Source organism: Elgaria multicarinata, chromosome 22, assembly GCF_023053635.1.
Source record: "Elgaria multicarinata webbii isolate HBS135686 ecotype San Diego chromosome 22, rElgMul1.1.pri, whole genome shotgun sequence".
Classification (NCBI taxonomy): Eukaryota; Metazoa; Chordata; class Lepidosauria; order Squamata; family Anguidae; genus Elgaria; species Elgaria multicarinata.
This window is the reverse complement of record NC_086192.1, coordinates 9,817,542-9,843,285: the sequence shown is the minus strand read 5'-3', so window position 1 is coordinate 9,843,285 and position 25,744 is coordinate 9,817,542. Positions and strand designations below refer to the sequence as shown.

Genomic DNA, 25,744 nt, shown 5'->3' with positions numbered 1-25,744 from the left:
TGTCATGTGCTCTGGGAACCGCAGCAGGGTTTTTTTTTAATCGAAATTGCTTGCTGAACTAAACCGACATTTCCCCAACTTTTGGTACCTGTGGCATGGGGGGGGGGCGTGTTTCTCGATTAAAATCGGAGGCACGTTTAGTTTGAGGACTGAGGGAGCTACGAAGGGGAGCTACTCAGGGATAAGGGAAAGGGAGCATTGCTCAGTGGGTAGAGCCCCTGCTTTGCCTGCAGAAGGTCCCAGATTCGATCCCTGGCATCTGCAGGGAGAGCTGGAAAAGAATCCTGCCTCAAACCCTGGAGAGCTGCTGCAGCTGCCAGTCAGTGTCAACAATACTGGGCTTGATGGGCCAAGGGTCTGACTCCGTATAAGGCAGCTTCCTATGTTCCTAGGACATCCTCTAAAATGGTGTGTTTAAGTCCTGTGGCCAAAGCCATCAATCCTTCCCTCTACATTTTTTTTTTTTGGCCTCTGTACCGGCAGACGACGACACAACTATGTCCCCAACAAACTATGTCCCTATACAAACTGCTTCACTCTTACATTCAAACAGGTGTACGTTTGTTGGAGTGTCCATGTGTATCTTTGTGCATTCTTCCTATCTATACATCCACAGCTAGTCCAAGATACTTTTCACAGAAACATCTGCCTCCTGAGGCTACTGCCTTACTCTGCCTAATGGTAGGGCCAATCCTATCTATCAGACATATTCTTGGTCGGCTCCACGAATGTTTTTATCTTTTTCTTGTTTGGGTTTTTTAAAATAGACATACATGAATTTGAGGAGAAGGCGATCAATGGCTAATGGCTATGTGCTGCCTCCAGTATCAAAGGCAGTAAACCTATATACACCAGTTGCTGGGGCACATGGGTGGGAGGGTGTCCTGCTTGTAGGTCCCTGGTTGACAGCTGGTTGGCTACTATGTGAACAGAGTGCTGGACTACATGGACCCTTGGTCTGGTCCAGCGGGGCTCTATTTATGTTCTTATGTGGTAATGAATTCCATAGTTTAACGTAAGCGCTGTGTGAAATAGCGGCTTCTCGGAGGCCACCCATTGAGTTGAACTGCTGGGCTTCTGGCCCTGGCTCTCTCAGACTCGGCTCCGGACTCTTCCCAGAGAATTTCAAGTTTCCCCAAGTGGGTTCTACGAGGCGCTCTTCAGTAGGATGTTTCCCAAGACAAAAGAGAGTGAAAGAGCATGGTTGGAAATTGGCGGAGGAGAGCAATGGCAAAGAACTGAGGAGCCTGTCAAAATCTACGGCCTTGGCACTCCTTCCAACGTAGATCCATTTTTGGACATCAGTTCCCTACGTCCTCAGCCCTCACTCCTCCCCTAAAGGCTGAAGGAGCAGGAGAGTTAGGAGAAGACTGGCTCCGGGCTTGAGGACTCCCTCCTATGCTAGCAAGAAACACCCCCCCCCCAATAGGGATTACCTGGCAGCAGGAGTGGGAAAAGGAAAGGAACCTCTCGTGCAAGCACTCGAGTCATTACTGACTCCTAGAGGGATGCCTGCTTTCGCTGACGTTTTCTTGGCAGACTTTGTAGCGGGGTGGTTTGCCATGGCCTTCCCCAGTCATAGTTACCGTATTTCTTCGATTCTAAGACGCCATCGATTCTAAGACGCACCCCATTTTTAGAGATGTTTATTTGGGCAAAAAGGGCATCTTAGAATCAAAGAAATACTACTTCCCTCACCACCCAGCCAACCTCCTCCCCCCCTCCGCGCTTTCTTCTAATGGTTGTGTCCTTTTCTTTTTTCCCTTTGTGCGAAAAGAAACCGCCGTTTGCGTGGGAAGAAGGGGGGGCGTAGAAACAAAGAGTAAACAATATTTTTGGGCGGGGAGAGAGAGGAGAAGACGCGATTAAGGAGCTAAAACGCTTCTCTCTCCAGTCCCGCGTCTGTTCGATCGGTTCCGTTTAAGGCGCTCCAAATTCTCCATAGGATCCGGCTCTTTACTTGTCGGTGCACCAGGGGACGACGACAAGCGAGTAAGTCCCGTGGAAATTGATGGGACTTCTGAATAAATTTAGGATTTCCGAAGCACCTTCAGGACTAACAAAAAACCAGGCGCGTACCCTCCCAGCTCCTCCTCGCTCGCATGGCTCGCGGCTGCTGCAGGAACTTCCTCTTTTCCTCTCACCGTATTTCTTCGATTCTAAGACGCCATCGATTCTAAGACGCACTCCATTTTTAGAGCTGTTTATTTGGGGGGAAAAGTGCGTCTTAGAATCGAAGAAATACGGTACCTTTCCCCCAGCTAGCTGGGTACTCATTTTACCAACCTCAGAAGGCTGAGGCGTTGACCTGAGCCGGCTGCCTGAGAACCAGCTTCCGCTGGGATCGAACTCAGGCCGTGGGGAGAGTTCCGGCTGCAGTAACTGTCGCTTACCACCCTGCGCCACACGAGGCCCCAGAATTCCCCAATGTAGAGTTGTTCCAGGGCATTGTGGGAAATTAAAATGGCGACTCCCACACCCAACCACCCAGTGCCAATTTTATTTTTAAGTGTTTTAAAGTATTTTTATGTTTTAAATGAGGAGACAGGGCAGATATTGATGGTGGCTGGTAGGGCCCTGCTTGGCCTGGCCACTAGTATCATATTTTGTCCTGAGGCGACAGGGAGAAGCACTCCCTTTCAAACAGTCCGGCTCTCTATCCGTTCCCCAGAGAGCCCATCTCCCTCTTCCCCCCACCGCCCCCTTTTGCTGAGCATCTTCATAATGTATAATTAACCTTCTGGTTGGAGAAAGTCCCGCAAAACGGGGCCGTTCCTCCTCATCTTTGTTAAAGCAAAAGTTTGTTTCCAGCCTGTTTTCCCCACGCCCCCAGATACCCCTAGCTAAGGGGTGGAACAGCGGGCAGTGTAGGGGTGTGTGGGTGCAGAACGGAGAGGGAGGAACATTCTTAGTTAACTTTCGGTTGCAGGGGAGGTCTGTCTAATTAAGCATTAAAGGAAACCGCGGTTAACAGGTATAATGCTGCTAGACTCCGGCTAATATGAATGAGACCGTGACCTCCCAGATAGATCAAAGCCTAATCTCTCTGACAGCTACAAGATGACATGGCTTGCCACAGGCCTTCTGCTGCCGCTCGCTGGAGCTCTTTGTCTGTAAAGCATGCCTGATAGCTAGGAGTATATTTTTAAGGATGAACAGGTAGAAGTAAAAGGGCTGTCTTCTGACATTTTAACTAATCCCTTCTAGCCTGTGGTTTATTGCACATTTAGGATATTTGCTAGCAGGAGAGACTGGCTTTTCCACATATGCACCATGTCATGTTGAATTGGGCGTCACGGTGATGCCTGATAATGCAAACGTATACAGTGAAATGGACTCTGATTGCATTAAAGTGACGTGCGCTGACCTTTTACCTGTTACGTGATTTACAAGGAGTGCCTTAACCCTTAATGAGTAAATGCGAGAGTTTCGTGGGTTTTCTACCGCTGTTATTAAACAGGGATACACTTCTCTTTCTCTCTCTCACACATGCACGCACACAATCACACTATTGTTACAAGATCCTTGTGGTTTGTATAGCCTACGGTCGGCAAGTAGAAGCCTTGGGGACATAGCTGTCCCCACCCCCGGAGACGTTTTACTTGCCTCAATTGTCGGTACAGAGGCCAAAAAAAAAAAAATGTAGATGGAGGGATTGATGGCTTTGGCCACAGGTCTTAAACACACCACTTTAGAGGATGTCCTAGGAACATAGGAAGCTGCCTTATACTGCCTTATACAGACCCTTGGTCCATCAAGCCCAGTATTGTCGACACTGACTGGCAGCTGCAGCAGCTCTCCAGGGTTTGAGGCAAGATTCTTTTCCAGCTCTCCCTGCAGATTCCAGGGATCGAACCTGGGACCTCTTGCATGCAAAGCCGGGGCTCTACCCACTGAGCTATGCTCCCTTTCCCTTAGTCCTGAGTAGCTCCCCTTTGTAGCTCCCTCAGTCCTCAAACTAAATGTGCAGGGAGATTAGCTGCCGGCCAAGAGGCCGCCTTCGGAGTTATGCAGATTAGTATCCTAGCTCAGCGAGGACTTCGTTTTGTGATAAAGCAGGCCAATTTGGATGGCTTTAAAAGGGGGTTGGATAAATTATTGAAGGAGAAGGCTATCAGTGGCTGATGGCTATGTGCTGCCTTCAGTATCAAAGGCAGTAAGCTTGTATACACCAGTTGTTGCGGAACATGGGCGGGAGGGTGCTGTTGCACCCTTGTCCTGCTTGTGGGTCCCCGGTCAAGTTGGTTGAACACTGCACAAACAGTGCTAGACTAGATGGACCCTCCTTATATTCGAACTGATCCTGTGTGCCATTAAAAGCGATGAAGTGAAAATGAGTCCAGATCCATCCCACGAGGAAGAGCAAGTCTTTTGCACAAGGCCCGTTGCAATTTCAGGAAGGTTTAGGAAGGAGAACATCCCAGTGGGTTCCGCTGCATGTTAATTAGTCGAGAAGTGTTCGGAGTCTTTTGCTAATCGAACCTGGCATCTCCTGCTTGCAAAGTAGCAGCTCTGCCACTGGGCTACAGCCCTTCCCCAAAGAAAAAAATGCAAAAGTAAGGGGTGTGTGTTTGAGAATAACAACTGAGCCTTAAGTTGACATTTCATATTTGAAATGTTTTTGTGCTTTGAAAGCATGTACAAAAGCATTCTGCCGCCAGCCCAGTTCATTGGAAGCTCTAGAATAGCTTTACCCTAACCTGGTGCCTGGCAGATCTGTTGAACTTCATCTCCCATCAGCCCCATCCAGCATGGCCAATACTCAGGAGTCCAGGGTGTTGTAGTCCAAAACACCTGGAAGGCACTAAGTCAGGGAAGACTACTCTAGAATTTAACTTTCTCTGTAATGACCCCAAACCTCTGGAACAAACTCCTGTCGGACGTCCGCCATGCACCGTCCTTGCAGGCTTTTATGAAGGCCTTAAAAACATTTTATTTTACCATGGCCTTCCCATAATGAATACTGTTATTGCTGCTATCATTGTTCCTGCTGGTTTTATGGTTTTAGTTGCAATTTTATTGTGCACATGTTTTTATTGCTTTTCATATTTTAATATTCTATTGCTTTTCATATTGATTGCATTTTATTGTTGTAAGCCGCCTTGTGATGGCCTTTGCCCTGAAAGGCGGCCAAGAAATGTTTTAAATAAATTAATTAATAAATAACCTGGCATCCTGAGCAGGTTTTACTCACACATTAGTTCTGTTGAAACAAGTGGGGGATACTTTTAAGTAAATGTTTTAGGATTATGGTCTTGACAGTGACTAATTGGGCTAAATCAACTTGAATCCATATCACACCTTGTCTTAAGGGAGCTGTAGATGAAACATACCTAGTGTTAGCTTGCAATCCCCAATCTATGGTTTCATTAATGTTACTGGTGGCCTCATCTGGGATAAGTGGTTTGTGGATTAGTATTTCAATACATTTATTTTGAGACTTCTTATTTATTTTATGAAATTTTTAATCCACTCTCCATCCATTCCTCTGCGATGTACAAGTATGATTAGAACAATATACAACACAATGAAAACTGTAAAACTAAAACACTCCTTTTTTGCCTGCAGCCAAGAATTGACTGGCTAGTTTTCAACTCCATGGCCATAGCTAGACCTAAGGTTTATCACTGGATCGTCCAGGGGTCAAACCTGTTCACCTAGTTGACACACAGGGGATTCAGTGCTCAGGCAGGGGTGAACCCTGGATGATCCCAGGATAAACCTTAGGTCTAGCTGTGACCCATATGTGGAATTCAGCCTCCTCCATCCCTGCTTCCCACACACTGTTTTCTGGTCTTTATCATCCCCTTAAGGTTATCAGTTCACAATGACCTGTGACCTGATGGTGCTGTTAGAGGAGAGGTCAAAACAAGCAGACTTTCTCTTCTGTGCAATTCTTAAAGGTGCACCAGCCATGTCATGGTCTCTGGAGTCTAAACCTTTTGGCTCCCTGGCCCTCAGTCCCCAGCCCATAATACTACTCTTGCCTGCCCACTTCCTTCCCCAGTATTGTCCAATATTCCTTCCCCAATATTCCTTCCCCAATATTCCTTCCCTAGTATCCCTACTTAAATCTTGGCTCTTCTTTGTCATCATGTCTTCTGTTCCCATTGTTTTCTTGATTCCTGCTGTTTGGGACTCTGCCTCTGTTGCCCCACTTTCTTGACCAGCCTCCTTACCATACCAGACCCCACTGACCTTAAGTTTCTCCAGACTCCATGCTCGGATTAGCTCAGTTCCATACCTGCCTTGCCCTATTTCTCAAGCCTCATCCTTCCTCTATCCTTCCTTGAAGTTCATTTTCTCAGTCCACGGTATGTACCCAACTTGCCTCTGGCTTCGATGTCCCTTCCCTATGACCCAGCCTGTCCCTGTGTGAGATTTTAATCCCGGCCAAACGGACAACTTCCTCTTCCTTCATAGAAGCTGGACTGCCAACTGCTTTATTCCCTGAGTCACCATCTCAGCCATTCAGTGCCAAAGGCACAGTACAGTATTCATGTCCACCACAAGCACAGTACAGCATTCATGTTCATACCAATCTGGGTATATTTTTGCAACATCTGCAATATCGATAACTGGAAAGAAATTCCAGACTTTATTTAAGTCATTTTAATTAAAAAAATTAATATATGAAAAACTGCATGGAACCAGGCATATAAACATCACATAAAGACGAAAGAGAAAAATTAAATAAAGCAATTAATAATCTTAAATCACAACCAGGTAGTGGATGGAAGAGAGAAGAAATTATAGCATCAAGAAGCAAAAAATAGTTGAACCTTATTTTGAAATGCTTCATTTCAGAAATTAATGAACAATTCCAGGTTTTTATGATGGTTTTCAAATTGGAAACGGTTTGCAAACTACTCAGAGCTTGCTCTAGATACAACTTGTTTAGCAAACTTCAAACATGGTAAGGAAAATCTTCGGTCAATAAATTCTGAGTGATGGAAACAAATATTACATCTGTGAAATCAAACTGAATTTATTTTCTAGCTGTAAAGTTTGAATTTGTAAATTTGACAGGCTGCTTTTAAAGGGCATAAAGCACATAAAATAACATAAAAAAGCGAAAAGAATCCCTACCCAAACTCAAGTTGAAAGTTACCTGTCACAAGTGGTTAGAAGTCTGCTGTTTTCTCTCCTGAAGCGTGTCCTTTCAGTTGTCAGTTTTAAAAGGTTAATACAGAACAAAAGAGCAGTGAAATTAACCTCCCTTTGTGTAGCTTTATGCCTCTTCCTTTTAAAACAACAGGTTTGGAGAACGGAATAGCAGGCCTGAGCTGTTTTTTTCTAAGCCATCTTTTGCTCTTCTCCATCTTGACCTGAGCCTCCTCCCTTCCTTTGGAATGGAACGGCAAGGTTTATCTTGCCACTGATATTTAAAAACCCATTTACTGAAAGATTTCAGTTGAGTCTGAGCAGATACGTAAGGATGAACTCTAACTGTAGCTTATCCTATGCACAAGGCATTCCACTCGCAGGATGTACCAGTCCTGCTTCCCGCACCTCTTGGAAATCTACATATCGGGCCTGTTCAGATGACACGCTAAACCATGGTTAGGCTGCTAACCCTTCTGCAGCAAATGGTTAGTGAGCATGTTTAAACCATGGTTATGCAGCCACCATGGTTAGCAATGGTTCACATGACACACTAAGTCATAGTTCACACGACACGCTAAGCCATGTTTAGCTTAAAATGCTGAACCACCGTGGCTTAGTGTGTCTTCTGAACAGTGTCATTGGATGGAATTGGGTCTATTCAAACCATGGTTTGCACTAACTGTAGCTTAGGCTCTGAATCATGCTCCAGACATCCCTGAATGTCCAGAGCAAGAACAAGGCCCACCTTGTCTGGCATCCTTTTAGAAAAAAACAGCAACCAGTAGATGCTAAGTCAGCCTTCCCCCAACTCGGTGCTCTCCAGATGTTGTTGGACTACAATTCCCACCATCCCTGATCATGGTCCATGCTGGCTGGGGTTAATGAGAGTTGTAGTCCAACCCTATCAGGTGCTATCACAAACCACCCAGCGGTGTCTGACTGCTAGAACATGTCACTATGTTTTCTTTCCATTGCCCCAGTAGGCCAATAAAAGTGGGTCCAGAGATAAAGCATAGGCACACTGGGGAGTGGATGTGTAGGCGTAATCTAGGCCCATCACTGGTACAGGTTCCTGACTAACAGTGCTAAGTTAAGGAGTAAATGAGGAGTTCCCAGCCTGGTCTGTAATGCACAGAGGTGTTTTTATTTATTTATTATTCCTCTGGTTTTGACTTGGAAACATTATAACGAGCTTGCAAAGAGTCGCTTCCTTGGTGGCCTGTGGCGAGTATGAGTCACCTCCAGGTAATCAAACAAGAAGGTCTTGTATGTTAGAAGATGGTTCCTTCCCTCCCCAACCCCCAGTGACTTAAGATAGTAGCGTGTGGGCATTCTGGTAAGGAAACAAGGAAGGGAAGAAAGAAAGACATTTAGGGATACTACTTTATTTATTTATTTATTTATTTATTACATTTATATACCGCCCCACAGCCGAAGCTCTCTGGGCGGTTTACAACAATTAAAAATAGTAGGACATTAAAAGTTTGGGCCTTTTTATCCTTTTTGGCAAGGCTGTATTATAATTCTGGGGATGTCAAGGACCTAGTCAAGCCTAGTGTCCCATATCAGTTTTATAACCAATATTGACAACTAATCTGTATGGTCAACAGTAGCTTCGACCTGCCCGTTACATGCTCTGTGACTGATCCCAGCGTGGTTGTGTGGGTAATAAGAGAAAGACTCACAGGTGGGTTCTGTCAGTGTTTAAAGGTTCAGATAGGCTTGGCAAACTTGGCCCAAAAGTGGATTTATCAGGTGGGGCATTTATCTGCTTGCGGTGAGGAATGAAATAGGAACTCATGGGGGGCGGGCGGGCGGTGAAATAGGAATCCTTCCGACTTTCTTGCTTTCGAGCTCTTTTATGAAGACAAGACGCTGACCAAAATAGTTATCCATCTTTGGCCGGGAGGGCGTAAAGGCATCTTTTGCAAGCCTGTGACCACTGTGTACCAAGTGTGAAGGCATTGTTCAGTGAACTTCTGCTCTCAGAGAGGAGGAGGAGGAGGAGGGTGAGGGTGGGGGAAGCATCCATCTGAATAACGTAAAATGTGAGCAGTTCAAAAAAAAATAAAAATCCATGAGCCGCTTTTGCCACTTATAGAATGTGAACAGATGGAGAACAAATAAGGGACATTTTTGGATAATGTTATAATTATTTCTCATGGAATGTAGAATTTAAATTGTTCTTTACAGGCGTGCGCACACACACAACCTTTCCAATCTCCAGAATGATAACTTGGCTTGTGTGTGTGAACAAAGACGTGTGTGGATCAGCTCCGAAGCAGCTTTCAGATACATGTAAAAATCATACGTAGAGTTACGGAAGGCTAGATGTCTGCCCCGTTTACCTGGGTTAAACTGATTGATTATTTTAACCACAGCAAAAAAGTAGTTTGGTAGCTGAAGAACCATTTTCTCTTTTGATGCTTACTTGATAAAACAATTACTGTTATCGTGGTTCAACTTTTGTACCAGAGTTTTAGTGTGTTGTCATTTCTTCAGGTTGAGCTGAAGCGGAAATACAATGACCAGCACTCAAAAGCAAGAGGCCTTTTGCCGGGTAGCCACTGGTATGAAATCCAGGCCTACAGGGCTCTTAACCAAGCCCTGGGCAGGTGAGTAGAATTAGATTATTCCTTGATACATAGATTTATAAACTCCTTTTGAATCGGTATTAATCATTCTTATAAAACAGGCACTCAAACTGGTATCGGCTTGAATGTTGTTATTCACACTTTGAAACCTAAAATATGTTAGATGCTGTACAGGGCGCACAGCCCCTTCTCAACAGCTTTAGGCTGTGTCAGGATGGTATCCCTGTTTTATCATCATCATCATCATGTTATGTAGGTTTTTGCCCCTTGGGGGTAGCAACATAATCCCATAGTCAAATGTTGTGTTGAAGGAATTGCCCTTGAAGTTGTTACTTTTTTCCAGTGAGTCTTTCGGGGTTACGTCAGGCAGTGTGTGGTGCACCAAGATGTGAAAAAGTCAGTTTTTCACCGTGCAAATACAGGGGCTCCCTTGCTTTGCCGTAAACGACTCTGAACTATAATCTGCAACCTTGTAAACATTTGTGACCTGCATTCTCTGCGGACTCAACATCTTGTACACCAGTTCAGCTAAAACTGAAGTGATGTTTTTCAGAATCGAGTAACAAGGCATTTTGCAGAGCGGCATTGAAGATTTCTGACTGTAGTCTTTACCTTTCCTTACTTTCATGCCGTGCCTCTTGGACTATAAAGTTTGTTTTCTATGTGGTTTTCCTGTCTTATTAGTTAGGCTCGTAGACCCTGGTGTGTTCTGGTTTATTTGTTAAATTTTAAAATAATCTGGGAGAGGATAAGAGAATATAAATATTTAGCTGATCCATTAAAAAAAAAGCCTCTGAGTGTTTTTGAAAGCAAAATGCACAACTCAACGAAAGGTTTTAGTGAAAAAACCAAGACAAGCCTTGCTGTTTGGTACATCTACCAGCTTTATGAAGAAGGTGCTTCTTTTCAACCATCACTGCTGTTTTTCCACAAGATGGGTCTACTTCAATAATGATGTTATTTCTAGGCTGCCAACACGACACACTGCTGTATATCCATCGAAATAAAGTCACAGGTCTCGCCCTTGCACTTACAACCTTAAGGACTAGGCTCACAAGTGACGGGCATGTGCCATTCGGAGAACGATTCTCAGTGGCAGAGAATTCGTTTGCACACAGAAGGCCCCAGGGTAAAGTTTTTGACGTCTTCTTTTACAAGGGTCATAGAATCATAGAATAGTAGAGTTGGAAGGGGCCTACAAGGCCATTGAGTCCAACCCACTGCTTGATGCAGAAATCCACCCTAAAGCATCCCTGACAGATGCTTGTCCAGCTGCCTCTTCAATGCCTCTAGTGTGGGAGAGCCCACAACCTCCCTAGGTAACTAGTTCCATTGTCGTACTGCTCTAACAGTCAGGAAGTTTTTCCTGATGTCTAGCTGGAATCTGACTTCCTGTAATTCGAGCCCGTTATTCCATGTCCTGCACTCTGGGAGGATCGAGAAGAGATCCTGGCCTTCCTCTGTGTGACAACCTTTTAAGTATTTGAAGAGTGCTATCATGTCTCCCCTCAATCTTCTCTTCTCCAGGCTAAACATGCCCAGTTCTTTCAGTCTCTCTTCAAAGGGCTTTGTTTCCAGACCCTTGATCATCCTGGTTGCCCTCCTCTGAACACGCTCCAGCTTGTCTGCATCCTTCTTGAAGTGTGGAGCCCAGAACTGGACGCAATACTTTAGATGAGGCCTAACCAGGGCTGAATAGAGAGGAACCAGTACCTCGCGCGATTTGGAAGCTATACTTCTATTAATGCAGCCCAAAATAGCATTTGCCTTTCTTGCAGCCATATCGCGCTGTTGGCTCATATTCAGCTTGTGATCTACAACAATTCCAAGATCCTTCTCGTTTGTAGTATTGCAGGTCACAGGTGAGGGGGAAAGACCCTTCTCTCTGTCCGAGAGCTGCTGCCAGTCAGAGCAGAAAATACAATAGTGGGCTAAATGGTCAAACCGTCCAACCTGTTAAAAAGCAGCAGAAGAGAAAAACTGCTCAAGCTAAATTTCTTCCATAGTACAAGTTTCATGAATAATGATTCACTGTAAGGTCCACCTTGCTGTGGAAATCCATATGGAGATGGATCACTTAAAAGGTTGTCACACAGAGGAGGGCCAAGATCTCTTCTCGATCCTCCCAGAGTGCAGGACACGGAATAACAGGCTCAAGTGACAGGAAGCCAGATTCCAGCTGGACATCAGGAAAAATTTCCTGACTGTTAGAGCAGTACGACAATGGGAACAGTTACCTAGGGAGGTTGTGGGCTCTCCCACACTAGAGGCCTTCAAGAGGCAGCTGGACAAGCATCTGTCAGGGATGCTTTAGGGTGGATTCCTGCATTGAGCAGGGGGTTGGACTCGATGGCCTTGTAGGCCCCTTCCAACTCTGCTATTCTATGATTCTATGGGCCGGGGTTGCAGGGCACTACCAGTTTAGTAAATCTGGTCTTTTTCCTGTGGCCTAGATTCACCTGTGCCTAAGAGGTAAGGTAATTCCAGAAATATCACTTTCTGTATGTAATTGATCCTTCAAACCCTCTTGAAGGTGTAGCCTGGCTGCCAAACTCAACCCCAATCCAGGTTTGCGGGTACAAACCAACTGCCCGTAGGGAGGGGCGAATATTTCACAGGTTTTATTTTGTATTCAGACATCTAAGCTGAGAAATAAAAGTCTCCTATGGAGATTAAAGTGAGCTGGGTTTAGTCCCAGATGTGGCATTTTTGAATTGCTGTGGTAGTATATGAAGTAACTAAGTCCGTGAAACGTGATCACCGGGGGTGGTGGGATATGCCAGATGTTGTGCATGACCAGGTGACAACTCTGCCATGAAATCTTGCAGTGCTGCTTCGCTTGAAAGGTGTGGAATAGGTCTCCAGCGGGCCTAAGACATTTATTTTAACTGCACACTTACTAGAGCTGTGGAAAAACTAAAAGGTGGAAGGAACCCTGTGCTTGGCTTTCATTTTGCTAGCTATTCTCCCCTGCTCCCCTAGGGATGGAGACTTCACTGAAAAGCCACCTGCAGTATTTTCTGGAGGGGAACTGGTTAGAGGCTCCGGTATCGGTGAAGAAGGTTACGATCCGTCAGAAGCGACTTCTGCGCAAGCCCCAGAGAACTAAGGGGTTGCAGGAGAGCAGCCAGTGTGTTGTGCCTACAGAAATCCCCGTTGGCTTGTGACTGGTGGCAGCTTTTGTACTTTGAAAACTCTGGGCGCTGAATAACAGGATTGCATTTCTGATATCTTTTGCCTGAATGCCCACTGTGCAGCAGCACAGTGGTAGAAATGCAAGCCCATCAAGTCATCAGCTTTGAGGTTGTTAGAGGCGAAACAAAATGTGCCTCTCTTTTAATACATCACTGTATATTCATGCCCACTACAACTCTTTCTAACTTGGGTATGAGTTCCAGTTTTGGTGGGTTCAAATGCTAATGGGCTTTAGACATTTCACACTGCGATGTTGAGCTGAGGCTGTGTACGGTTTTAAGATATCTGAAACAATACACTGGTCCAATACTATGCAACTCCTGTCCCTTCCTCCCTGTCCAAAGAACTGAATAAGAGTGCTATGTTTTTTTCCTTGTCCTTCTGTTTTAGGTGCATTCGCCACAGGAGCGATTGGGGAGCACTTATTTTAGTTGATGACCGTTTCAGAAGGAATCCAAATAAATACATAGCTGGTAAGATATACTCCAGAGAATCCAGTTGACGATGGATGGCTTGTGCCCCAACCCTGGCCTGACAGGGCTTTTGATTTGGCTCACATTGCCACTATACTGGTTGACTGAGGATATTGGTCAGAGTGCTTCCACTGCCAAGTTGTTTTCTGAGATCATAGAATTGTAGAGTTAGAAGGGGCCTATAAGGCCATCGAGTCCAACCCCTTTTGACTTGAAACTTGAGCATTCATTGCTGGTGCCCTGTTTTGCTGAGGTGGGCAGGCTCTTTCTGTTTACCGCTGGGCTCTCTCCACCTCTCCTTTCCAGTGCATGGGCTTTTGGAAGCAGGTCTTATGTCGCCAGGTTGAGATTCTAAGTGGGTACCAGCTTCTGATAAGTTGAAGACCACTCTCCTAGGACAAGTGGGGCATTTTTACTGTAAAATATGTTGAGCCAAATGCTACCTTCTGGCAATGCCTGATCTAGGAGTATTCGTAGCTGAGCAGCATATAAACTATTATTTTTATAATTATTTATGCAGACTGTTGATGAATCATAGTCTCTGCCTAAGGCAACAGACGATGTTACATCCACAAATACAGTACATAAAAATGGCAAACCTATCACGCCCGCTACGATCGAATTCAAGGGGTGAGTGCCGACAGAAAGAGAGCCGAAACATGTTCAGGGGCAACCCAAAATGAGTGCTGAGCATGTTGAGTAACTATGGCATGTTGAGAGTCATTTGGGAAAAAAACAATGGGGCTGGAACTGTGGGATGGAGCAAACTGCTTAGGGATGCAATACAAAAGCTTAGGGAAGCAATACAAAATCAGATAAATTACGGTCCAGGGAAAGCCAGGGTGAAAAGGTACATTTTCAGGAGGCGTTTAAAAGATGTTACATTTTCCACCTCCTGAACCGCCCGAGGGAGGGTTTTCCAGAGGGTGGGTGCTGCTACAGAGAAGGCCCTGCCGCCGAGGTTCTTCATGGCGACATTCTGTTCATTTCGGAATGGCCAGCATGTTACTGTGTGGATTTCTAATTAAAGTTGTCATGGTTTCCCAGTGTGGCTAGGCTGAGGCACCTGCCAAGCTATTTTACTCCCTATATGAGCCTGTGAGGCAATCCCTCATAGGCTTGTAGGAGTGAAAAGAAACCTCTGCCAAAGAACGGCTGGAGGAGGGGAGTGAAGTTCACCCCACACCAAAGACCTTTGGGGCAACAGTGTCCTTGGTAAAGGGAGAGCTTTGCCCCCCCGCCCCCCATTCAGCTGAGGGTTGGCAGGGGGGCTGTTTCTCACCCCTAGTGAATGAATGGAGAAATGGCTCCCTTCAGTTGTTTGGGGATAGGAAGAAAGAGGAGCCAGAGAGAGAGAGAAAGAAAATCCAGTGTTGAGAGAAAGAAACCGGAGTGGGTAGCACACACCCAGGGTGCACATTCATGCACACACACACAAACGCAAATAAGGGGGCAGTCTTAACATTTTTGTGATCACACATACACAGCAGCCCAGGGCACACTTTTTCAAAATGCCAAATGTCCATTTGGGGATGGGGGGGACGGAGTTGGACACCCAAGTGACTTGGGACAGGAGAACAGTTTTGCTGCTGCAGATACAAATGTGGCAGTTAAAAATGCAGCGACAGGTAAATAAAACATAGATCTCATGAAATCCTTATGACAAATAACACTGGCAAGCGAGCAACCATCCCAGATAAAACCATTGCTGAGAATGAATTAGTAATTTGCGGAGAGTTTTTGAGAAGGCCAAACACGGGCACTGCCGTTGTAATATTCATTAGCGCTCAGTTTTATTAACTGCTAAAAAGATTTCAGACGAGCATCAGAATAAGTTGTGCTCCTTACTTTTGCATCCTCTTGTTTTTGCCCAGTGAGGTCAGCTCATAATCTACTTAGTTTTATAGCTCTGCTAAATATCCTGCCGTTTTAAATTTTGGATAGAAGCTAGAAATGGTGGGGTATAAATTTCTTCTGAAAAACCTCTTAGGCTGTGTGAATATTCAGCTATTTAAAGAGAAAGAAACACACCATTTGGTGCCATTGTTTCCTCCCATGGAGCTGTTGCTTGGGCACCATTTTCCCCTTGACTGCCGCGTCTCCTTCGTGGATGAACCCCACCCAATCAAGGATTGCACAGTGAACGGGATGATGTCTCAACTTTAGGTAGCCAATTGGATTTGGTTGTGTGAGGTCAATGAAAATGATTTGGCAAACGTTTTCTTGAGTATTGAAAAATGGTCAAAAAACGGGGAAAGGTTGTCTAATCCTGCTGAAAACATCCTTTTAAAAGTTGTGAGCAGCTCTGGCCCAGCTCTGATATTGAGGCTGCTAATCGGACTGGGTCCTTCTTTGTATGTGTTTGGTAATGATAAGTTAGTCTACCCACACGTTAAGAGGGAAATGCTTTTTAAAAAATTGGGCTGCGAAAGGAATGGAGCGCCCATTCTCCCATGTTTTGAAGCGATTTCAGCCAAACCCAAAAAGCCTGTCCTTCTCTTGTCAGTAGGTGGTGCTCAGATTCCACCATTTGATCAGCATTTGCCTTGTCCCAGGGAGGGTACTAAGACGGGAAAATGTCATAGCCTCACGTTAAAGACCTCGCAGTAATTTTAGAAGCACTGAATGGTGAGCAAGTCGGTGCCTGCTGCATCTGTTCTTAGTAACACCTTTCTTGCTGAAATGAAGTCAGAGAAGTCAATCAACGTTTACAAACGAATTATATCTGAAGGAAACCCTGAAAAAGGTTACAGTGACTTCAAAAGGTAACCCTGGTGCAGTCTTTATCCCAGGGGTGTGGAGGCTGTATTGTTGGACTCCCAACTATTATTTAGCCCTCGTCAACATGGCCAGTTGTGAGGGATTATGGGAGTTGTTGTGCAAGCACATCTGGGGGGAGCAATGGTTTCCCACCCCTTTCTTATCAGTACATGTGCTGCAGCTGTTTTAAAAATAATCATTTAAATATATATATATATCAGAAGGTAGAATGGAGAAATGCTTTTGCTTCAAAACATAAAACTACCAGCCTTCTCTAAAATAGTTTCAGAAAAGACAAGAGCTATGCTCTTAATAAATACAGTGAATTACGAGTGTGGGTTTGTGAATGTATAGGGGCACACAGGCTGCACTGTTCCTTTTTATATTTATAAATGTTTATTATATATAAGGAAATATAATACATATTATAAACAATATACATACAAAGGACAGGCCTCTAACATTACTGCAAAGTATCATTCTAGACAGATAGCTAGGATGTTACTAAGCATCTGAGGAAGCAAAACTATTAAACAGTTTGTGAAAAACTTCACCTCTTGGTCAGACTACAAATAGGAAAAACATTATTATATGTCCATATCCAAGTTGTATCTAGCTCTCATAAAGACAATAAAAGGGTGTCAGATATAGGAAGAACAGACAGTCTTTTGTTTACTATCTCTTAAACGGACATATTCATTTCGCTTAGTCATACCTGTAAGCTCCCAAACTTTATGCAACCATTCTTGCAATGACTCTGTTCAGATGAGACGTTAAGCCACAGTGGGTCAGCATTTTGACCTAAACATTATGGCTTACTGTGTCATGTGAACCATGACCTAGCATGTCGTGTGAACCATTCCTAACCATGGTGGCTACATAACCATGGTTTAAACATGCTCACTAACCATTTGCTGCAAAAGGGCTAGCGACCTAACCATGGCTCAGTGTATTGTCTGAAAAAGTTCAAGATGGGGATAACATGACTTATCCACTTTCTGGTAACCAAAATCCCATCAGTAATCAATAAATTCTGAGCCATCTCTTTTTCTATGAAATCTCTGTTCTTCCACAGAACTGAGCAAGATGGTTATAGACAGTCACAGGATACAGAAATGTGTAATTATTGATATTGCAAATACAACTTAAGCCCCAAAACAATTAATTAAAGGGCATTCCCACCAGATATGCATAAAATTAGCTTTGTCATTTCCGCATCACCAACATCTGCCAATTGATTAGGGGTCAGATACAGTTCTGTGTAGTGATTCTCTGTCATATTAATACATGCTGGGCCTTGTAAAAAGATTTTCTTCCATATCTGTGATGTAATAGGATGGCCAATCACTCTTTCCCTAATTTCTGTGCCACCGATTCTTCTCCATCCCATTTTAATTGTGATTATGTGTGGAATAATCACATTTTTTAGTCTGCTGCCTTGCAATCTTTAAAACCAATAAGTAAAAATAACACACAGGCTGTATACCACAAACAACGATGGTTAATCACTTTCAGTGCCGTGGTCATGCATTGGGAGTATATTCTTCTGAATCATAGAATCATAGAATAGCAGAATTGGAAGGGGCCTACAAGGCCATCGAGTCCAACCCCCTGCTCAATGCAGGAATCCACCCTAAACCATCCCTGACAGGTGGTTGTCCAGCTGCCTCTTGAATGTCTCTAGTGTGGGAGAGCCCACAACCTCCCTAGGTAACCTTCTCCATGGTGAGCAACTCATTTTTGGGGGGTGGGTGGGTGTATTTTGAATTGAGCAAGTGCTGTACAGCCATCAGCATTTGCTCCACCCACTTCCACGCAAAACAAGATGCAGGCAAAGGGCTGTTTAGGCTCCGCCTCCCTCTTTGCGTGGGAGTGAGGCTTTGGCAGAGCTCCTCCCCTTTATGTCTGTGCTTTGCTTTGCATATGGGAATCAGTTGCATAAGGACAGAGCTGTCACAGAGGGTCTGTGGCTATTCACTCCAGAAATGGGGTGGGTGGGTCAAGAGTCATTTGAGTCTCCGAGTGAACAGCTAAGGTGCTTAATAAAGCTGGATGCTCCTTCCAATGCCTCTCTTTCTGTTGGCCCTGCAAGGGGGGGAGAGAGTTAAATAAAGTGTTCTTTGCCAGTGTCTTGGCTCATGTGCGTGCAAGCAGAGGGATGCACAAATGGAAGAGGGACTCTTGGGGGACATAAAGGAAACTTCTGGGAGCTGAACTGAGACCTCAAGCTGCCAAACTATTCAAAGATATCTCGAGTCAAGGCCCATAACCTCAGTATATTGTATTGTGGCCTCCTCACTGCCATTGCTAGATTAGACCCTATAATTCAGGTATCATGAGCTTCTGAGACCTCAAGCTGCCAAACTATTCAAAGATATCTCGAGTCAAGGCCCATAACCTCAGTATATTGTATTGTGGCCTCCTCACTGCCATTGCTAGATTAGACCCTATAATTCAGGTATCATGAGCTTCAAGTCATGAGCCTTTAAGGGCTGGAAAGTGTACATCCCAAGAATATGACTTCCCTGTCTTTCTACATAGTAGCAACATAGTCAAATTCTTCTTCACAAATGCCCCCCCTTGCACTTTCCCAAGGGTTATCGAAATGGATTCGCCAGCAAGTCCAACACCACGAAGACTTTGATCGCGCCCTTGCTTCTTTGGATACATTTGCTAAAACAAACCAGAAGGATTCTTCACCTCAGGGCAATGACGGATCCGTGCTCCTGCCTCCGAGTTCAAAGGATCTGTCATCAAGTTCTTTTCTGGAGGCAACTCTTCATCTATCACCAGGTGTTGGCGTTGAAAGAGGAGCGCAAGATTTGGTCCTGGAAACACTTTCTGCCGCAGACGTCATCGCAATTAATCCAACGACATCCAGTCAGTCATGTAACATCTTCGCAAAGAAAAAGTGTAGGTCTTCCTGAGATTTTTCTTTTTAAAAGCTAAAACGCTTTAGAAGTTTTCTGAAATATTTCCTGGGTGGGTGGGTTTGATAATGTTGGCTTAATCTTTTTTGGCTTAAGAGCCAAAAAACATAGGAACCCCTGTGGCTTAGTTATGGACTGGGACTTGGGATTCTAGTCCCCACTTGGCCATGAAGCTCACTGGGTGACTTTGGGTCAGGCAGTTACCCTCTGCGTAATCTGCCTCACAGGGTTGTTTGGAGGATAACATGGAAAGCAGAGGAGGATCACATAAGCTGCCTTGGGCTCCTTGCAAGAGGAACAGGGATGAGATATAAATGTAATAGATATAAATAATGGGAGCTAAAGTACATAGGAGATTGCCTGACTCCACGTCAGACTATTTCTCCAGCTAGTTGAGTAAGTGATGTACGTTGGTGGGGGGGGACTAATTTCAAGTATAATCTAATTGGGTCTAAGCCTGACTAACCAAGAAAGAGTTGTCGGGGTTGTGGTGGACAGCTTGATGAAAATGTCGACCCAGTATGCAGCCGCTGTGAAAAGGGCAGCTGCATACTGAGTCGACATTTTCATTCCATGTTAGGCATAATTAGGAAAGGAATTGAAAATAAAACTGCTAAGATCATGCTCTCCTTACGCAACTCTATGGCGTGTCCACACTTAGAATCTGGTGTACAGTGCTGGTCACCACACCTAAAAAACAACATTGTAGAGTTGGAAAAAGTGGAGAAAAGGGCAACTCAAATGATCCAGGGGCTGGAGCATCTCCCTGGTGAGGGAAGGTTACAACAGCTGGGATTGTTTAGCTTAGAAAAATGGTGAGTAAGGAGAAACAGGATAGAGGTGTACAAAATCATGTACGTTGTAGCAAAAGTGGATATGGAGACACTTTTCTCCCTCTCCCATAATACTAAAACGTGGGGTCATCCCATGAAGATGATTGGTGGGAGATTTAGGACAGATAAAAGGGAGGACTTCTTCAAACAGCACATCGTTAAACTCACTTCTACAAATTGTAGTGATGACCACCACTTCAGATGACTTTAAAAAGGGATTGGACAAGTTCATGGAGGAGAAGCCTATTTTTTTTATTTTTTTATTAGAATATTTATATACCGCTCCCCATTGAAAAATTTCGGAGCGGTGTGCAAGATATATTTGAGAATGAACCAACTGGTACTGAAGAAATAAATAACCTTTTGGCTTCTCAAACATTTGGTAAAAGGAGATGCTATACCTACTCTTCTAGGGAACAAGAACCACCGCTGTAAAGCTTTTGAAGCCTGGGTAATATCTCACTGAGTTTACTATGCAATTAGTATAAATATATCGTCCCACCAGGCAATGAAAAATGCTGCCTCTTTTTAAAAAAATAACTTAAGAAAGCTTGAAACATTTAAACCTAATACACTACCAAGGATAAAATTTAGGTGGAGGGAAGTCTTTTATGGCTGCTAGTTCTGATGGCTATATGCTAGCTCCTGGATCAAAGGCAGTACGCTTATGTATACCGGTTGCTGAGGAACATGGGTGGGAGGGTGCTGTTGCACTCAGGTCCTGCTTGTGGGTTTCCTGTGGACAGCTGAATGGCCACTGTGTGAACAGAATGCTGGACTAGATGGGCCTGATCCTGCATGACTCTTCTTAAGTTCTTATTTATACTCTTTTATGTAGCGAACCTCCAGGGTCTCAGGCATAAAGAAGCTTTTCTCATAACTTGCTCCCTGATCCTTCTAACTGGAGATGACAGGGATTGAATCTGGGGCCTTCTGGATGTAAAACAGATGTTCTACCGTTCAGCTACTGCCTCTTCCTTAGGTATAGAGGATGGTGCCTGATACCAGTTCAGAGGATTTGTCCGTCTAGCCCGTTATTGTCTCTGCTGACTGGAAGGACCCATCGAGGGGCTCAGGCAGAAAGAAATCTCTCCCGACACCTGCTCCCTTTGATTGGAGATGCAAGAGATTTTGAACCTGGGGTCTTCTGTGGTTCTACTGCTGGGCTGAAATCCCTCTCCCTAAGCTATGGTCACCTCCCTGAAAGAGGCATGGGTGGAGTTTCTAGGGGTGTACTGAAGCATCTATATATACACCAGTGTCATGAGCCCCATGCCTTCCTGCTGTAGCCTCTCCCGCCCCTGAAAGTGGTTCTGAGCTATCCACGGTGCAGAGTGAAGAGCCGCTCTCTGAAGGGGAAATCCAAAAACTGTTGATGCATTTGGCCACACACATGGGGCTCTTTGTTCTTGAGTGGAAAGAAGGGATTATGCACATCTTAACAAAGTGCCATTTTGTTCAATAGCATTTTTCTCCATCAGTACTGGATACCTTTAACACAGGCAGCTATATAGTTACTTGTCAATCAGTCCAGTTACTTGAAAACTAATATTAACTTACAATGCTGAAGTTACTTGGGGCAGGGAGAGGGGGAGGGAAGCCACTCAGTTCTGCTGTTTTTAATTCCGTGGTTACCAAAGTACAAGATGCACGTAGTGCTAACAGTATCTTAGGCACTGGGGGGAATATAGAAGTGTAAAGAGTTCCTGTAGCAGAGGGCTTCTTACCTTGCCCTCTCATCCTAAGCATATTTCAGGAGCTTCTGTGGAAATTACTCACATGTAATTTTCTCCCAATCCAGAACTTTTTATACATAGAACATGACAGGGCTTTCCCATTCTTTTTGGTGGAGGGGACTGCTCTGGTCACACTTACCAGGTGTGTGTGTGTGTGTGTTGCTAGATTGATGCTAACATGCATAAAATTGGACAGGTAAGATGGGGGTAAAGAAATGAAGCCAACATCTCTCCCACTGAAGGGAAAGGAAGCTGAGTAATTGTGTTTCTCTCATACAAAGTGCTTGATCTAGCTCATTGAATTTTGAAATGGGAGCGGCCGTGGGTCTGTAGAGCTCCACTTTCCATACAGAAGGTCCCGGGTTCAATCCCTGGCCTCTCCAGGTAGGGCTGGGAATGAATTCTGCATGAAACCCTGGAGACCTGCTACCAGTCAGTGTCGAGATTACTGGGCTAGGTGGACCCATGCTCTGATCCAATATATTTTTTCCTATGAACTGTGTTTTGAGGATCCCCGAGTTTTTATTTGCTTGCTTGTTTTGTGATGTTTGGGGGAAATTAGCCAGGCGTTTCTTAGCAAGAAAGATCATCAGGAAGGGCAGACAAGATTCCCAGAAAGAGAGTGTGCAGCCATGGAGGGAACGTAGGATGTTTTCAGTTCAAGTGAGGCAACACTGAGATCCAAAAGGCCTAGCCAAGATCTCTCATGAGCCGAGTGTGTCCTGCATGTCCTCAAATTCTTTAGAATTTGCAATGATTCCATAGCAAACAAATTTATTTATTTATTATTGCATTTATACCCCACCTTCTTTCCTCCAAGGAGCCCAAGGCAGCGTACACAATCCTCGTCCCCTCCATGTTATCCTCACAACAACAACCCTGTGAGGTAGGTTGGGCTGAGAGCCTGTGACTGGCCCAAAGTCACCCAGTGGCTTTCCATGGCCGAGTGGGGACTAGAACCCAGATCTCCCGACTCCCAGTCCAACACTTTAGCCACTGCACCACACTGGCTAAAGTGTTGGAGTGGTAGATGGTATCCTAAAAGCAGAAAGTTTGAACTAGGTGACTCTAAAAACAACAATATATTCTAATGTGTATGCTACTCTCTAAGTAAAATGACAAGAATTTATATTGACTGCATCTGTTTATATTTCTCATTATCATTCAGATCTTCAACCGCCTTCCCAGACAATAAAGCAAGACAATCTTAGAGATTCCAAACCTCAAAACTCCACCACTGAACACGAGAGAGGAAAAGCAAATAGTGGTCTTGTTTCCAGCAGTATCAAATGTTATTTCAGTAAACCGTTGACTTCAACACCTCTGCCTACCCTGAATAAGAACTACGCTTTCAAAACGAAATGGGAACGAAAGGAATCAGTGGGTAAAACTAGTGAGCCTGTTGCAAATGGACCCCAGGAGGATATGTCAGTGGTTGAAGAAGACAAGCCAACCGGACTGATGCCACATAGGGAAACGATTAGCTATTCTCATGGAAAAGCTATCAGCTCAGTCATTCAAGAACATCCTACTGAACAGCAGCTCTGTGCTCATGAAGACAGAGGGAATGTGACATTTTCTCCAGTGAAAGGAAACGTGGAACTTTCACCATCAGTCGTAGCTGCAGAAACAGATGCCGGCGATGACAGTATCTATTTCACACCTGAACTTTACGACGCTGTTGAGTCAGTGGAACAGAAAAACGAATTGCTAAGTCACACTTGCGGCAACACTGGGACTCCCTTTGAAACAGCAGACTCTATTATGGCTGGAGAGCTTTATGGAACCAGTGCTCTAAACTTGTTAGATGCAGCGGGCAAGATTACAGTGGATGCAGAAGCCAGTGCAGGGTGGCATGGATCCGTGCAGAGCAGTGAGAATAATGAAGGTGCGGTCAGAGCAGCTGGACATGGCAGTAGCATAGGTGACACTGAGCAGGAAATTAAGAAAAAGAGCAGCAAACTTTCCCGATCACGAAACAAAGGTGTGTCCCATCTTACAGCTCAGTGATCTGTGAAACAAAGGAGTCGTAATGTTTAGCTTATGCTAGGGACGGATTCAGTTAATCGGGGTTTCAGTAGAACGAAAACAACACAAACAATATCCAAAGTACGAATCGTTGGATGTCAGCCGCAAAAGTTAGTCTGAAAGGAGTTGGAGCTGGACTTCATGGCCGAAAAACCGCCTTGTGTGTCTATCTCGCCCTCCTCCGCTCTTCTGCAATATTTAGTAATGCAAAATGCATGTCCTCATGTCTCATGGCTCTCTGCACAAACAGCATGGGAATGATGACAACATGTCACGTGTTTCTATTACCAAACATTGGGGGAAAGCGAGGGAGAGACAGGGCCCATGGCTTTTGGCAGCACTCATAGCTTGGAGTTCTAGCTCAAGCCTGGATTCATGACAGCTTTTATGGTTGCCCCATGGTGCAATTGGCATAGACTTAGGACGGCGTGTCCAGATATTATACCATGGGGCGGCCATAATCTTGCACGTTCCCACAAGGGAAATTGACAAATGAGTTATTCTCTCACATTAATTTGATTGCAATATCTCACTGCACTATACCTAGAAAGAACCAGGTTTTTAATTAAGTAGTCAGGAGAGAGAATTAATTTCAATTAAATGAGATATGGCCCAGTTCATTAGTTAGTTTCTTCTTGTGGTGAAGAGGAGGGTTGAGGATTATATGGATATGAGCAGGGGTGAGCAACTTGTGACCCTGCAGATTTTTTTTTGGCCTACAGTTCTCATCGTACTTCACCACTGGGTATGCTGGCTAGGGCTAATTGGACTTATAGGCCAAAAGATCAGGAGGGCCATAAGTTGCCCACCCCTACTGTAGAGTTCTCTCCAGAATATAGTATCTGATTGGGCCATGAGGAATTTGAAAACTTCAGAAGTTGCGATGTGATGGGAAAAACTGGCCCAAAATGTCTTGCTTTTTTTTTGTATGAAGTTGCGCAAAGAATATCACTGTCTTTTGTTTTATCAGCGCTGTCATGCAGCATCTGCTAGACAGACCAGAACATGGGGGTACAAAAAGAAGCAAGAGAAATTCCGTCCCTTCTTGGGCCTACTATGCATGCACGTTTTTAGGAATCAAGAAAGACAGTATCGAAGCCTTATTTGCATTTTTGTTAGAAAAATGTGCCTTGTGATTCAGCTCTTAGGGTTTCTTTACACAGCAGTGGTGTTTCTGTAGCAAATGTGTGAAGTATGAATGACAGTCACACATCCTTAAATGTCTCGGGTAGCTGTGGCCAAATCAGGAATTCCAGGCAGAGGAACAGATTTGTCTAAAGAGGTGTGTGGTTTCAGTTCTATGCAGCAGGTGAAGTGGTTCTTAGAATGACAGGACAGCACAACACCAGAACAGCTTAATTTCACTTTTAGTTTGCCAGTTTTTCCATCTCATCAAGACATTTCTTCTAAATGGAACAAATCATAAATAATATTTTATAGGAAGCAGTAAAGCTAAATGTCTTTTTTAGAATTGTTTGTTATCTGTGTTGCATATATGACAAATTTGTAAAGTAAGGTAGTATTAGCGATATTTTTCCAAACCTTGTTACAGTGCATCGTTCCTTTAGATCAGGTTTTCAGTGATAGGTAACAAAATCTTTATTGCTTTAAGTAAGCACATCTCTTCTGAATCTTGAGCAAATAAATTGACACACAAATGTGGATACTGACCAGTGAGCTTTATTATCTTTTGTTTGCCTTGTAAAATGTATATGATTGGACATGAATTGAATGTTGTTTTATTAACATTTAGAACAAAGTTGTCTTGAATAGCGGGAAAATGTGATAATTTGAGTAAACTTGGCAATGAATAAACTTGATTTTCAGTCACAGAGACCACAAAATAATAATTAAATCCTGAATTTATTGAAGGGCCGAAAGTGCAGCGAACATATAAGCGAAGAATCAGGACATCTTCTAGTAAGGGAGGTGGCCACACAATTGACAGGTAAAGTTGAAAAGAATTTGTAGATTTCAGTACATTTATGACCACAGTGGTAGTTTTGATTATCCAGTTGGAATAATGAAGCATAGTATTGTTCTGTGGTCCAGTTCACATCATGTTAATTAACTCAATAAGTGATATCA

At 44.2% G+C, this 25,744-nt stretch overlaps 1 protein-coding gene across 1 annotated transcript in view; it reads left to right on the top strand.

The window, feature by feature from the left end:
- The window catches only part of BRIP1 (BRCA1 interacting helicase 1), a 164,754-nt gene that overhangs the window by 84,095 nt on the left and 54,915 nt on the right, over nt 1-25,744 (top strand). The window contains exons 17-21 of the mRNA XM_063146787.1: nt 9,610-9,722; nt 13,287-13,369; nt 18,725-19,042; nt 22,797-23,612; nt 25,529-25,604. Coding sequence (XP_063002857.1) covers nt 9,610-9,722; nt 13,287-13,369; nt 18,725-19,042; nt 22,797-23,612; nt 25,529-25,604 — 1,406 coding nt within the window. The remainder of the gene's footprint in view (nt 1-9,609; nt 9,723-13,286; nt 13,370-18,724; nt 19,043-22,796; nt 23,613-25,528; nt 25,605-25,744) is intronic.